At 45.7% G+C, this 16,287-nt stretch overlaps 1 protein-coding gene across 1 annotated transcript in view; it reads right to left on the minus strand.

Annotated features, from left to right (window-relative positions):
- Positions 1-2,685: 2,685 nt before the first annotated feature.
- abhd14b (abhydrolase domain containing 14B) overlaps positions 2,686-16,287 on the minus strand; it is a 598,368-nt gene continuing 584,766 nt past the window's right edge. The window contains exons 4-5 of the mRNA XM_078209342.1: positions 8,661-8,902; positions 2,686-6,135 (exon numbers count right to left, since the gene is read on the minus strand). Coding sequence (XP_078065468.1) covers positions 5,953-6,135; positions 8,661-8,902 — 425 coding nt within the window. The 3' untranslated portion in view covers positions 2,686-5,952. The remainder of the gene's footprint in view (positions 6,136-8,660; positions 8,903-16,287) is intronic.

The following is a 16,287-nucleotide window of genomic DNA, read 5'->3' on the forward strand; positions in this document are numbered from 1 at the left end:
GGCATAGTGGACAGTGAAGGTTATCTAGGATTGCAACAGGATCTTGATCAAGTGGGTCAGTGGGCTGATGAATGGCAGATGGAGTTTAATTTAGATAAATGTGAGTCGATGCATTTTGGTAGATTGAATCAGGGCAGGACTTACTCAGTTCATGATAGGGCGTTGGGGAGAGTTATAGAACAAAGAGATCTAAGGGTACAGGTTCATAGCTCCTTGAAAGTGGAGTCACAGGTGGACAGGGTGCTGAAGAAGGCATTCGGCATGCTTGGTTTCATTGAATACAGGGGTTGTGATGTCTTGTTGAAGTTGTACAAGATATTGGTAAGGCAACACTTGGAATACTGTGTACAGCTCTGGTCACCCCATTATTGAAAGGATATTATTAAACTAGAAAAAGTGCAGAAAAGATTTACTAGGATGCTATCAGGACTTGATGGTTTGAGTTATAAGGAGAGGGGATAGACTGGGAATTTTTCCCTAGAGCATAGGAGGCTTAGAGGTGATCTTATAGAGGTCTATAAAATAATGAAGGGCATAGATCAGCTAGATAGTCAATACCTTTTTCCAAAGTTAGGGGCGTCTAAAACTAGAGGGCATAGGTTTAAGGTGAGAGGGGAGAGATACAAAAAGGTCCAGAGGAGCAATTTTTTCACACAGAAGTTGGTGAGTATCTGGAACGAGCTGCCAGAGGCAGTAGTAGAGGCGGGTACAATTTTGTCTTTTAAAAAGCATTTGGACATGGGTAAGATTGGTATAGAGGGATATGGGCCAAACACGGGCAATTGCGACTAGGTAAAAAAAAAGGGCGGCATGGACAAGTTGAGCCGAAGAGCCTGTTTCCCTGCTGTAAACCTCTATGACTCTATTATGAAATGGTCATATACCTGCAAAGAGAGAATAACCTTTGGAGCTAATCCCTTGAAAGAAGAAATACTTTTTAGTTAATGAACAACTAAACCAAAGTGTAAACAACACAAAGTAAAATCACATGTAACTGGAACTCATCAGAACTGAACTCTGCACTCACTCAGTCACATCTACATTCAGCCTGACTGCTCGTGACTGCTTTGTCATTCTGTATTATTGGTGGAATATCTTAGCACCGTACACCCTCCATGACCATTAAACAAAGAACAAAGAAAATTACAGCACAGGAACAGGCCCTTCTATTCCCACCCTATTCATGTACTTGTCAAGACGCCCCTTAAAGGTCACTGCCGTATCCGCTTCCACTACCTCCCCCGGCAACGAGTTCCAGGCACCCACTACTCTGTGTAAAAAATCTGCCTCGTACATCTCCTTTAAATCTTGCCCCTTGCACCTTAAACCTATGCCCCCCCAGTAATTGACTCTTCCACCCTGGGAAAAAGCTTCTGACTATCCACTCTGTCCATGCCCCTCATAATCTTGTAGACTTCTTTCAGGTCTTTCCGCAACCTCTGTCGCTCCAGTGAGAACAAACCAAGTTTCTCCAACCTCTCCTCATAGCTAATGCCCTCCATACCAGGTAACATCCTAGTAAATCTTTTCTGTACCCTCTCCAAAGCCAGAATTCATGTGGCAACCAGAATTGAACACTATATTCCAAGCGCGGCCTAACTAAGGTTCTATAAAGCTGCAACATGACTTGCCAATTTTTAAACTCAATACCCCGGCCAATAAAGGCAAGCATGCCGTATGCCTTCTTGACTACCTTCTCCACCTGCATTGGTTAGAGGCGGATAGTGCCCTCGTAGATCTTATCTTACCTCTTCCAGGGAATATTGAAACTGCTTCCCAGGCCTTTCATTTGATCCAGTTTCTTTACTCAAACTGCGTCCATTTCTTCTTTTGTTTGATTAAAAATCCAGGCAATGATGAGAATCCTGTTTTGCCGCTCAATTCTTTGTCGAGTCCCTTCCCTTGGACTGTCTTTCAATGATCACCAACACATGTCAGATCAAACTTCCTTAATCTATCCAGCCTGCACACCAAAACACCCCATTCCCTTAATTTTCATTGATAATATATGTATATATATATATATATATAATTGATTATACATAATCTGGCTGAATCCATTCAGATGACAGAAGCTCCATAATTTATCGCTCCCCCCATCCCATTTTTCACAAACTAAATTCTCTCCACACCCCGAGCTGGTTAGCACTGCTGCTTCACAGTACCAGGGACCCGAGTTTGATTCCCGGCTTGGGTGACTGTCTGTGTGGAGCCTGTATATTTTCCCCGTGTCTGCATGGGTTTCCTCTGAGTGCTCCAGTTTCCTCCCATTAGTCCAAAAGACATACTGGTTAGGTGCATTGGTTATACTAAAGTCTCCTTCAGTGTACCCGAACAGGCGCTGGAGCGTGGTGACAAGGGATTTTCATAGTAACTTCATTGTAGTGTTAATGTAAGCCTACTTGTGACACTAATAAATAAAAATAAAAGCATAAATCTTTTGACTTTCTCACAATGGCAAAAAGTATCACCTCACACCTCTTACAAAGCCTGTCAGACTCCTCACTGCCCAGGGTATTAAAGATGAGAATCTGCTCCAAGTTCTGCCATTCTCTCAACCAGTGGCCAGCAACTGTATCAGGGTTACGTGGCCCACGAGACATTTTGTCGAGATAATGAGAGCAGAATTTGCGAGACTGAGTGGAACCGGGAGATAGAAGAATGAGACTGAGAGCGGAGTAATTGGCTGGTGGGTATTTTACTTATTTTCCACATTTATCTTATAAATACTGGTACAATTTATTGGGAACCGTAACAGTTTCTTCATAATAAAGTTTTCGTAGCAGTAAATCTTATCTGGAGTAGTAGGTTTTATTAATTAAAGGTAAATAAATGAAAATAAGTACCTCAAGCACATCTGTGTAATTAAATATATAATTTATAATTGTAACTGGTATTAGCTTTGAATAGCACAGCAAATTGTAATCTACGCAAGATGTGTAAATATTTCATTTGTTTTTCCCATTTGAAATATGGAAACATAGAAGATAGGAACAGGAGGAGGCCATTCGGCTCTTCGAGCCTGCTCCGTCATTCATCACGGTCATGGCTGATCGTCCAACTCAATAGCCTAATCTCCCCATAACCTTTGATCCCATTCGCCCCAAGTGCTGTATCTAGCCACCTCTTGAATACATTCAATGTTTTGGCATCTGTGTTAATGAATTCCACAGGCTCACCATCTCCATCCTAAATGGTCTACCCTGTATCCTCAGACTGTGATCCTGGTTCTGGACACCCCTACCATCAGGAACATCCTTCATGCATCTACCCTTTATCCCTGTAGAAGTTGATGACAACTCTATTAATATATATATTAAGCATTTTCTGTAACACATCATGAAATATTTGATGTGTATTAAATATATTTAATCTTATTCATGAGGTTATGGTTAGTGAACAAACCTCATTTCACTCTTGTGGCCCACTAAAATGAAGGAGGCCCACTTACTAGCCTAGGTTGCCCATCACTGCTCTGAACACAAGAAAAAGCTGATCAGTTCCCAGCCTTTTTGAGTCCCTTTCACAACCTTCAGACCTCCCACCAGGTTGTCCCTCAGTCTTCAGGAGAGATCACTCCCAAGTGTTGCTCTCTTTAGAATCAGCAGCAATGATTCCTGCGACACAATTTGTTTACTGCAGTGAAGAATATGTCAAATCAACAAAGCCCATTGTAATTTTTATGGGAATAAAAATCAGCATTTATTGTAATATGCAAGGTTTGTTATCCTCCCTGCAAAGAATGATCAAATTCTGATAGGTTAGTTCTGAATCACACATTTTAGTAGTCCATGGTTATGGTTACAACGTCAAGCAATTAAAGCAGTTCAGATAACATTTCATAAATCTCAAGAAAATCAGCATTTACTGTGTTGAATATTATTATTGGCGAGAAGAGAAAGACAGTACTAGTGTAGTGACAATCTAAGATCGAGTATTCAAATCCCACCACGACTTTTGAATGCAGGATTTTAGACGGAGAGAGTAATTTGCAGGAGTTTGATACCTCACTGGTTCCATTGTCCCGAGTTGTGGATCAACTTATACAGACAGAGATGAAGCTCATGGCAGCAGCTGTAACATCGGAGTAGTGATGGTGTTAATGTCTCAGAGACATTAACACCATCTTGTATGACACTCAACTACTGATATCAACACTCTGGACAACCTCCTACACACTGTCTTGGGCAACTTCAACTCCTAGGCAACAACTGCGAGAATAAAGTAGTTTTGCTACAATTGCACAGGACTTTGGCAAGATCACATCTGGAATACTTTATGCAATTTTGGTCTCTATATTTAAGGAAGGATATACCTGCATTGAAGGCGTTGGTCCCTGGGGTGAGAGGGTTGTCCTTTGATGAAAGGCTGATTAAATTGGGTCATATTCTCTGGAGTTAAGAATGAGAAGTGATCTCATTGAAACATACAAGATTCAGAAGAGGCTTGACAGGGTAGAGAGAGAGAGTTTCTCCCCGACTATGGAATCTACATCACAGGGTCACAGTCTCAGGATAAGATGCCAATTTTGTTTTACATTCATTCACGGGATGTGGGTTTTTCTGTCTAAACCAGCATTTATTGCCCATCCCTAATTATGCTGGAGAAGGTGGTGGTGGTGAGCTGCCTTCTTGAACTGCTGACGTCCATGTGGTGTAGGTACACCCAAAGGGCTGTTAGGGAAGGAGTTCCAGGATTCTGAAGCAGTGACAGAGAATGAACAATAATGTATTTCCAAATCAGCATGGAGTGGCTTGGAGGGGAACCTCCAGTTGGTGCTGTTTCTGCTGCCTTTGTCCTTCTAGATGGCAGTGGACGTGGGTGGAAGATGCTGTCTCAGGAACCTTGGCGAGTTCCTGCAGTGCATCTTGTAGATGGTCCACACGGCTGCCACTATTCGTCGGTGGTCGAGGAATTGAATGCCAATCAAGTGGACTGCTTTGTCCTGGATGGTGTCAAGCGTTTCAGTGTTGTTGGAGCAAGTGGAGGGTATTCCATCACACTCCAGGGCATCAGGAGGTGAGTTACTCACCACAGAATTCCTAGCCTCTGACCTTCTCTTGTAGTCACAGTATTTATATGGCTAGTCCAGTTCAATTTCTGGTCTATAATTCAGTAAATGCTTAAGACTGAGATGAGGAGAGCTTGTTCATTCAAAGGGTTGCGAATCGTTGGAATTCTCTCCCCCAAAGGATTGTAGATGCTCCATCGTTGAATATATTTAAGACTGCAATAGACAGATTTTTAGTCTCTCAGGGAATTAAGGGATGTGGGGAGTGAGCGGGAAAATGGAGATAAAGCTAAAATTCAGTCATGATTGTATTGAAAGGCACAGCAGGCTCAACAGGCCCCATGGTCCACTCCTGCTTCTTATGTAAGAAGGTGACTGGACTCTCTCAACAGACTGAGCTCCAGTAGGATCACTGGAACTCATCACCCATCTTTTACTCTGGCCTGTTGAGGTAAAAGTGCCAAAGAATCGGATTTTACCTTCAAAACCTTCATCTTTATCAATTCATTCCAATGAAATACCTGCTAATTCCTGTGGTGGACAATTTGTACCCAACAAGAGCCCTTCAGTGTGATGCATAACCAGCCTTCTTATATACACACTCAACCCAACAGAGGCCTCAACAGTCAACTGGTTAATTGAGATGGCAAGACTAGAGCAGGTGAATGGAGTCTGATCTCAGTGTACATGGTTCTGAGCGACTTGAGTTGAAAATCTTGTAAACACTGAGAATAGGCTAACTGGTCAATGCAATAAGGAATTTTGGCGAATCAGCATCAAGGTCTCTGAAAGAAGCTACTATAAAAATCAGCAATGCCATTGGAGGAAAGATGGCAGGCACTAAACAAGGTTCTTCCTGATTGGCACATTTAATAAGTGACATTAGATTAACCCAATAACTGGTAATTATTTAGCTGTAGTGTGTGAGTATGAGAGAGGACCTAGGACAGATTTTGCAGGAACTCCAGAATCGTCTGATGCCACTCCTCTGGGTCACTGAGGTAACACGCATGCGGAGCCCCCTTCATTATGTGCACCTTGCGGTTGGCCAGGTTTTTCAGGTTGTCGAATGACGCCATGCCCATTGGCTTGTCCTCTTCACCGTACACAATCAACGTTGGGGTCTGTCAAAAACATAAAGCATGGATCAGTAACTGGGGCTCTCGGTGTAATTGGCTGATCAGGAGCAGTGTGCAGTGGGGCCTACTTCAACCTGATCATCCAACACTCCAATCGTGGCAGTGTTCAGTCACTTTAAGTGCTGCCAAGACTTAAAAAACTCCCTAGTAGCTTAACAAAGACCATGCTGACTAACAACTACAGAATGCATTTATAGAGCATTTTCAAGGTAGAAAAGCATCCCAAAGCCCCTCACAGGATGAAATAAGATCAAGTATTGAATGGTGACTGAGTGAGGGAGATAGGAGGGGTGAGCAAATGCTTGATCAGAGAGCGTGCGCACGAGAGAGAGAGAGAGAGCACACGTGCAAGAGAGAGAGAGCGATAATGTAGCTGCAGGAGGTTACTGAGATAGGGGAGAGACAGTATATGGACTTGAGAAAAAGTTGGGAGGATGGAGATCAATGGTGAAGAGTGAGCAAATGGTTAGGCAGATCAGTGACTGTAGAGGTACACTGATGAATGAAAGAACCACAAACATCCCAGATTCAGTCCTTACTGCAATCTAGCTTGTTGGGAACGTTAACTGTCAGCATTTGAGATAGGTGGAGAGGGGGTAATCAGCCAGGGATCCTAATCACTGTACCACACAATGTGGATGATAGCTGCTAATTAAATTAAGCTCTGATTTTCCTCCTCATCACTACTTTTGTCCCCGAGGTGGTAGAGCTCACTGACACTTACTGTGGTGAGCTGGGTGTGGTAGTGAGGGTTTCTGCAACCATATGTGCTTAAACCACTCCGATTGGCACCTGTGTACTGGGCAGGCCCAGAGTCTGGTGCCAAACTGAACAATGTGCAGAACCATCATACACTTGGATAGGGATATCACTAAACTAGTAATCCAAAGACCCAGCCCTGGGCGGCACGGTAGCACAGTGGTATGGGCGGCACGGTAGCACAGTGGTATGGGCGGCACGGTGGCACAGTGGTATGGGCGGCACGGTGGCACAGTGGTATGGGCGGCACGGTGGCACAGTGGTATGGGCGGCACGGTGGCACAGTGGTATGGGCGGCACGGTGGCACAGTGGTATGGGCGGCACGGTGGCACAGTGGTTAGCACTGCTGCTTCACAGCTCCAGGGTCCCAGGTTCGATTCCCGGCTCGGGTCACTGTCTGTGTGGAGTTTGCACATTCTCCTCGTGTCTGCGTGGGTTTCCTCCGGGTGCTCCGGTTTCCTCCCACAGTCCAAAGATGTGCGGGTTAGGTTGATTGGCCAGGTTAAAAATTGCCCATTAGAGTCTTGGGATGTGTAGGTTAGAGGGATTAGCGGGTAAAAATGTGGGGGTAGGGCCTGGGTGGGATTGTGGTCGGTGCAGACTCGATGGGCCGAATGGCCTCCTTCTGCACTGTAGGGTTTCTATGACTTCTATGAAATCCCACCGCAACAGCAGGTGGAATTCAAATGCAATTAAATTCAATAAATTAATTTTAATAAAATCTGGAATTGAATAGTCTCAGTTAAAGTGACTATGAAACTATGAATGATTATTGTACAAAGCCAGCCAATTCATTAGAGCTGATGTTGAGTCCAGATGACCCTTTGTCAAAACTTTGTCAACGGGTCATCTGGACTCGAAATGTCAGCTCTTTTCTCTCCTTACAGATGCTGCCAGACCTACTGAGATTTTCCAGCATTTTCTCTCTTGGTTTCAGATTCCAACATCCGCAGTAATTTGCTTTTATTCAATTCATTAGTGTCTTTTAGGGAAGGGGAGGCTTACATAAGAGGGAGATGAGGAGAAATATTTTCTGAGGGTTGAGAGTGTCTGGATATCTGTCCCTCAAAAACTGGTGAAAACTCTGAATATTTAAAGCAGAGCTAGATAAAATTCTCGATCCACAAGGGGGTAGGGAGGAGGTTACAATCAGATCAATCATGATCTTATTAAATGGCAGAACAGGTTTGAGGGGCCTAGTTCCTAATGTCTGTGTTCATAAATCTATTGCGTTTACGCCCCATTTCTTCAGAGCTGACATTGTACTTTGGGGAAAAAAAATCTTTGTTCTCACAGTCATTCTGTGAGGCTGAGAATGAGCGCTACAAATATTAGCAATGGCTGAACTGCAGCATTCACTCCACTAAGTCAAAGCTTCAAATCCCATTCCAAGGCAGACTGGCCCTCCGACGCAAGGGTGTTGCTCTGTCAGAGGGGCTGTTTTTCAGGTTGTACATGAAACCAAAGTCCCGAGGGCCCGGGGCCCTCCCGGGTGGATGTAAAGGTTCCCATGGACATATGTTAAGAGAAGTGACAGAGCTCTCTCCAGTATCCTGGCCAATATTTCTCTCTCCAAAACCATGGAAACAGATTGTTTGGGTCAGTATCTCATTGTGGGAGCTTGCTGTGCACAAATTGGCTGCGATGTTTCCTGCAGCATTGACACCTGCTTTGACTGGCTGTGAAGTATGCCGAGGATGTGAAAAGCGCTACATAAATGCAAGTTCTGTCAGCGGAAGATCAAGCATACCTTTACACTGGTGTATTGTTCACCAGAGAATTTCTCAGTGCAGATCGGGGCGACAGGGATGAATCCCTTCACCAGCTCATTGTGTCCAAACAGGAACGGCAGCGAATACATCCCACTCAGCGATGGGCTGATTATTACAATCGGGCCCAGCTCCAAACCCTTCAACACATTCAGGAGGAAACTGTCAGGAGCAAGATCCCCCACACTGGCCGGAGCAGTGGCTTCTTTGGAGTTTCCCAGGCCTGGGAGAGAAGAGAGAAACAGAAGGAAAGTAAGCCGGAGGGCCTTTAGTGTACAACATGCAGCCTCCAAGCAACAGGACTGACTCAGTAACAGCATCCATCAGCTCAGTGGATCTCATCAAGCCATCCTGAGTGAACTGATCTCATGATGTGGAGATGCCGGCGTTGGACTGGGGTAAGCACAGTAAGAAGTCTCACAACACCAGGTTAAAGTCCAACAGGTTTATTTGGTAGCAAATACCATAAGCTTTCAGAGCACAGCTCCTTCGTCAGATGGGGTGGATATCTGTTCTCCAACAGTGCACAGACACAGAAATCAAGTTACAGAATACTAATTAGAATGCAAATCCCGCAGTGCAACCGAAGAGGAAAGAGTCGAATTGGACTCCTCCGGAAGGCCGCTGCCCTCGACTTGACATGTATGCCCAAGCCATCAGGAGGTGCGTCAACACCAAATTCATCAGCCGCACTCACAAGACAGCACCGAACATCACCCAAGCACAACGTAACGCCATCCACGCTCTCAAGACCAACCGCAACATTGTCATCAAACCAGCAGACAAAGGAGGGGCCATCGTCATACTGAACAGAACGGATTACTGCAAAGAAGTGTACCGACAACTGAACAACCAGGAACACTACAGACAGTTACCCACAGATCGACCAAAGAACACACCCGTCAACTCAACACTCTGATCAAAACCTTTGATCCGGACCTTCAGAGCACCCTCCGTGCTCTCATCCCACGTACTCCACGCGTTGGAGATCTCTACTGCCTCCCAAAAATACACAAGGCAAACAAACATGGCCGTCCCATCGTTTCAGGAAATGGAACCCTGTGCGAGAACCTCTCCGGCTATGTCGAGGGCATCTTGAAACCCATTGTACAAAGAACCCCCAGCTTTTGTCGCGACACTACGGACTTCCTACAGAAACTCAACACACATGGAGCAGTTGAACCAGGAGCACTCCTCGTCACAATGGATGTCTCGGCACTCTACACCAGCATCCCCCACGAGGATGGCATTGCTGCAACGGCCTCAGTACTCAATGCCGTCAACTGCCAGTTTCCAGATGCAATTTAACAACTCATCCGCTTCATCCTGGACCACAATATCTTCACCTTCAACAACCAGTTCTTCATCCAGACACACGGAACAGCCATGGGGACAAATTTCGCACCTCAATATGCCAACATCTTCATCCACAGGTTCGAACAAGACTTCTTCACCGCACAGGACCTTCAACCGATGCTATACACTAGATACATCGATGACATTTTCTTCCTTTGGAGTCATGGTGAACAATCACTGAAACAACTATATGATGACATCAACAAGTTCAATCCCACCATCAGACTCACCATGGACTACTCTCCGGAATCGGTTGCATTCTTGGACACACGCATCTCCATTAAGGACGGTCACCTCAGCACCTCACTGTACCGCAAGCCCACGGATAACCTCATGATGCTCCACCTCTCCAGCTTCCACCCTAAACACGTAAAAGAAGCCATCCCCTATGGACAAGCCCTCCGAATACACAGGATCTGCTCGGATGAGGAGGATCGCAACAGACACCTCCAGACGCTGAAAGATGCCCTCATAAGAACAGGATATGGCGCTCGACTCATCGATCAACAGTTCCGACGCGCCACAGCGAAAAACCGCACCGACCTCCTCAGAAGGCAAACACGGGACACAGTGGACAGAGTACCCTTCGTCGTCCAGTACTTCCCCGGAGCGGAGAAGCTACGGCATCTCCTCCGGAGCCTTCAACATGTCATTGATGAAGACGAACATCTCGCCAAAGCCATCCCCACATCCCCACTTCTTGCCTTCAAACAACCGCACAACCTCAAACAGACCATTGTCCGCAGCAAACTACCCAGCCTTCAGGAGAACAGTGACCACGACACCACACAACCCTGCCACAGCAACCTCTGCAAGACGTGCCGGATCATCGACACGGATGCCATCATCTCACGTGAGAACACCATCTACCAGGTACACGGTACCTACTCTTGCAACTCGGCCAACGTTGTCTACCTGATACGCTGCAGGAAAGGATGTCCCGAAGCATGGTACATTGGGGAAACCATGCAGACGCTACGACAATGGATGAATGAACACCGCTCGTCAATCACCAGGCAAAACTGTTCTCTTCCTGTGGGGGAGCACTTCAGCAGTCATGGGCATTCAGCCTTGGGTCTTCAGGTAAGCGTTCTCCAAGGCGGCCTTCACGACACACGACAGCGCAGAGTCGCTGAGCAGAAACTGATAGCCAAGATTAGCGGGTAGGGCCTGGGTGGGATTGTGGTCGGTGCAGACTCGATGGGCCGAATGGCCTCCTTCTGCACTGTAGGGTTTCTATGGTTCTAAGTTCCGCACACATGAGGACGGCCTAAACCGGGATGTTGGATTTATGTCACATTATCAGTAACCCCCACAGCTTGCCTCCTGGGCTTGTAGAATCTCACTAGCTGTTCTGTCTGGAGACAACACACATCTCTTTAACCTGTGTTGAATGCTCCCTCCACCCACATTATCTGTACCTTTAAGACCTGGCTCGCTGTAGAGATTTGCATTCTAATTAGTATTCTGTAACTTGATTTCTGTGTCTGTGCACTGTTGGAGAACAGATATCCACCCCATCTGACGAAGGAGCTGTGCTCCGAAAGCTTATGGTATTTGCTACCAAATAAACCTGTTGGACTTTAACCTGGTGTTGTGAGACTTCTTACTGAACTGATCTCAGCCAAGTTGTTCCTGGGCTCGGAAGGAGTCAGATCTGCTCGTATCTATGTGGATGTCGATTGAGGATAGGTCAGGATTAACTGTGATGCTCCTTGCAGATGAATAGCTAATCAAAACTGATGCACATGAGGGATGGTGACATTACTGAGGTACTGAAAGTGCTTGCTGACTGGGGAACCACACCAACTGGCAGATTACGCAGATACTAAAAGCAAGTGTCACCATGTTACTAGAACAGGTTAGACTGGTTATTCTGCATCAAGTAACTCACAATCCGACTCCCTAAAACAGTGGTTCCCAAACTTTTTTCACTGGGCCGCACTTTCGGGATAAAAATTTGCTCGCGCCACACTGAATTTTCTATTGATAAGAAATACATTCAAAAACAAAAAAAAACAACTCCTAGCAGTGCTTGATCCATAACATAGAACACAACTACTTTATAATATGATCATGGGACATCCAGAAAGTATAAAACAATGCTTGTTTAAACCATGTTTAAATGTTTCTTTGATTGTCCTTGAATCTTCCCGCCACACTTGCCATCCTCTCTCGCCGCACCAGTGTGGCGCGCCGCACCCTTTGGGAACCACTGCCCTAAAGCCTCTTTATACCTCCCAAAGCATTTGCCCAGATGGATGCAGCTGTTTTTCCTTAGGCCATGTGTGAACAGCACCTCAAATTGAATGGTTGGGCAAGGAGTTAAAGTGCTTTCATCATCCAAACCTGCCATCTGTTTGCCCTGATTGTGGTCTAATTTGTTGCAACATAGGCAGTGAACATTGGGCCTTTCACAGTGATGCTGGCCTCTGTCAGTGAGGGAGACTGACTGCAGAACAACAAACCAAACACCAAATGCTTTGAACCCTGCCCATTATCTTAGCGGTATGTGGTGCAGTGGTTCTGTTAATGGACTAATAATCCACAGGACCAAGTTCACATGCCACTGCGACAGTTTCAGAATTTGAATTCATCTTAAAAAGCCAGAGATAAAACATCGTCATCAAAAAAGTGATCACAAAGCTGTTGAATTGGGGTTAAGAGACTCAGCTAATTCACTCATACCCTTTACTGTAGGAACCCTGTCATCTTTACCCAGAGTGGACCCTATACATGACTAATCAACCTGGTAGATGCTCAGCTGCCCTAGGATTTGTCTGGCAAAGCACTCAGTTATACAGGACAACTGGGGTTGGGCAATAAATGTCAGTCTTGCCAGTGACATTTTTAGTATCTTGTTCTGCCAGTTTTCTCCACCCTTTAACTGGTGTGGTTCCCCAGTCACTGACGGCCTTCAGTGCTTCAGAAATGTGGCCATCCAAGAACTGACTGACTCAAAGAATCAGGAACAGGAGTAGGCCAATGGGCTCTTCCAGCCTGCTCCACCATTCAGTAAGATCACATCTCATCTGGCTGAGGTCTGAACTGCCCTTTCCTATCTGTACTCCATAACCCTCGACATCCCGGTCAAGAACAAATCTGACTAACTCTGCCTTGAATAAAGTTTAATGAACCAGCCCCCACTACCTTTCTGGGGAAGAGAATTCCACACTCTAATGACCCTCAAGAGAAAAATATTCTCCTCATCTCGGTCTTAAAAGTGAGACCTCTTATTCTTAAACTGTGTCCCCCAGTTACCCCTCCAAGAGAAAATACCCTTTCGGTATCCACCCTTGCATGTTTCAATCAGATCACCTTATTCTTCTAAGCTCCAATGGGTATAGGTCCAGCCTGTTCAACCCTTCTTTAGAGATAACTTCTTCATCCCAGGAATCAGTTGAGTGAACCTTCTAATACAATTATATATTCTCTCAAATAAAGGAGAACAAAACTGCATACAACACTCCACTTGTGGTCTCACGAAGGTCCTTTACAGCTGCAGCAACGCTTCCCCACTTTTATATTGCATTCCATTTGCCTTCCTAATCATTGTTGTCAGTTGTAAATAGTTGAGGGCCCAGCACTGATCCCTGTTGTACTCGTTACAGGTTGCCAATCCAAAAAATACCCATTTATCCCTATTCCTCTTAGTTAACCAACCCTTTATCCATGCTAATGGTTAGCAGCATTGTCTCAGAGCACCAGGGACCCGGGTTCAATTCTGGCCTCGGGAAACTGTGTGGAATTTGTATGTTCTCCGTGTCTGTGTAGGTTTCCTCCGGGTGCTCTGGTTTCCTCCCACAGTCTAAAGATATGCAGATTAGGTGGATTGGCCGTGACAAATTGTCCCTTAGTATGTCAAGATGTAGGTTAGGGGGATTAGCAAGGTAAGTACATGGGGCTATGGGGATAGACCCTGGGTGGGTTGCTCTGTTGGAGAGTTGGTGCAGACTCGATGGGCTGAATGGCCTCCTTCTGTACGAAAGGGATTCTATGATTCCATAAAAGTAGTATAAGTATTGAAATATCAGGCATCAAATGAAATATGTTGCACCCTGCTATATCTTGTGCAGTAACCTTTGATATGGCACCTTATCAAATGCTTTTTAGAAATCCAGGAACATCACATCTACAGGTTCCCCTTTATCCACCTTGAATGTTACTTTGTCAAAAAAAAAATAGATTGGTTAAATGCAATTTCCCTTTCTGGAAGTCATGTTGACTCTGCCTGATCACATTGTTATTATCTAGGTATCCTGAATAATGGATTCTAGCACTTACCCCATGACAGATCTTAGGCCAATTTGCCTATAGTTTTCTGCATTCTGTCTCTCTCCTTTCTTGAATAAAGGTGTTACTTTAGCTATTTTCCAATCCGCTGGGATCCTTCCAGAATCTAAGGAATTTTGGAAGATTATAACCAATGTATCTACTATCTGTGGTTCTTGGCACCCCCACCATTGGGAACATAGGTTTCTATGAGATCTCATTCTTCTAAACTCCAATGAACATAATCCTAACCAACTGAATCTCTGTCAGTCCCGCGATCCCAAGTATTCGTCTAGTAAACCTTCTCTGCACTCCCTCCGATCATCCTCAACACCGGTGCCCTACAAGGCTGTGTTCTCAGCCCCTTACTGTACTCCTTGTACACCTGTGGCCATGCGGCCAAATTCCCCTCCAACTCGAATTTCAAGTTTGCTGATGACGCCACCGTAGTGGGTTAGGTCTCAAACAATGATGAGACGAGTATAGGAAAGAGATAGAGGCTGCGATTCTCCCATCCTGACCCGCTAATTTTTTGGTGGATCAGACCGGGAGAATCACGCGTGCGCTGATTCACGCATGCGTTCCCGACATGTGCGCATCTCCCAGGGACGGATATCTGGCGCAGTCAGGACCACACTGGAAACCAGCGGGAACAGCAGGCAAGTCATTTTAATCTATTTTTAACGTTATTTGAATGTGGTTATCAGGCCCGGGACTGAATTCTCTGGGTCAGATAGCATCTCCCACTCCACCAGTACAATTTCACTTTAGAGTAGCTCCCTACTTTTGGGGAATTAGTGGGAGACCCTGCTGGAATGAAGGGGGTCGGGCGGTGGGAGGGGGGGGTGGTGCCCCCTGGGCATGGATACCCTGGCAGTGCCAGCTTGTGCCCCTTGGCACTACCCAAGGGATAAAGTGCCCATGCCCGGGTGGCACCTTGGCACTGCCCACCAGGCATCAGGCAGTGCCAAGGAAGTTCTGCTGCCACTCTGCATTGGGATATGGTCGGGACTGAAGGGAGGCCAGGTCTGCCTTGAGTGGGTGGGGGAGGGGAGATGCTGGTGTTTGGGCACTCCTGGACCCGGGGGCAAGGCAGGCAGGGGGGGCTGACAGATCAGTGAAACTGTCAAGACTCTGGAGTGAACAGGCCCCACCCTCTGAGCTTTTAGTGATGTTCACGATTGTGACCTCTGCATTGCACGGAGTGTGGGAGATTCGACTGTGAACTCCCACTGAAAACAAAATCGTGATTTACACCAGTTTACCTGCGAATTCAGCACTTAGAACTTTTTTGGGAGAATCTGGTGAACTGGTGCAATGACAATAATCTCTCCCTCAATGTCAATAAAACGAAGGAGATTGTCATTGACTTCAGGGAGCGTAATGGAGAACATGTCCCTGCCTACATCAACGGGGACGAAGCAGAAATGGTCGAGAGCTGCAAGTTTTTAGGTTTCCAGATCACCAGTCTGTCTTGGTCCCCCTATGCCAACACTATAGTTAAGAAAGTCCACCAACTCCTCTACTTTCTCAGAAGACTAAGGAAATTTGGTATGTCCACTACGACTCTCACCAACTTTTACAGATGCACCATAGAAAGCATTCTTTCTGGTTCTATCACAACCTGGTATGGCTCCTGCTCTATCAAGACTGCAAGAAACTACAAAGGGTCGTGAACGAAGCCCAGTCCATCACTCAAACCAGCCTCCCACCCACTGACACCGTCTACACTTCCCCTGCCTCGGAAAATCAGCCAGCATAATTAAGGGCCCCACTCACCTCCACCTTCTTCCATCGGGAAAAAGATACAAAAGTCTGAGGACATGTACCAACCGACTCAAGAACAGCTTCTTTCCTGCTGCCAGACTTTTGAATGGACCTATCTCGCATTAAGTTGCTCTTTAATAACACTAAAGTAAAGATGTTACTGTTGTAACATTACATTCTGCACTCTCTCCTTTCCTTCTCTATGAACAGTAT

The sequence above is a fragment of the Mustelus asterias genome, chromosome 3 (assembly GCF_964213995.1).
Source record: "Mustelus asterias chromosome 3, sMusAst1.hap1.1, whole genome shotgun sequence".
Taxonomy (NCBI): domain Eukaryota; kingdom Metazoa; phylum Chordata; class Chondrichthyes; order Carcharhiniformes; family Triakidae; genus Mustelus; species Mustelus asterias.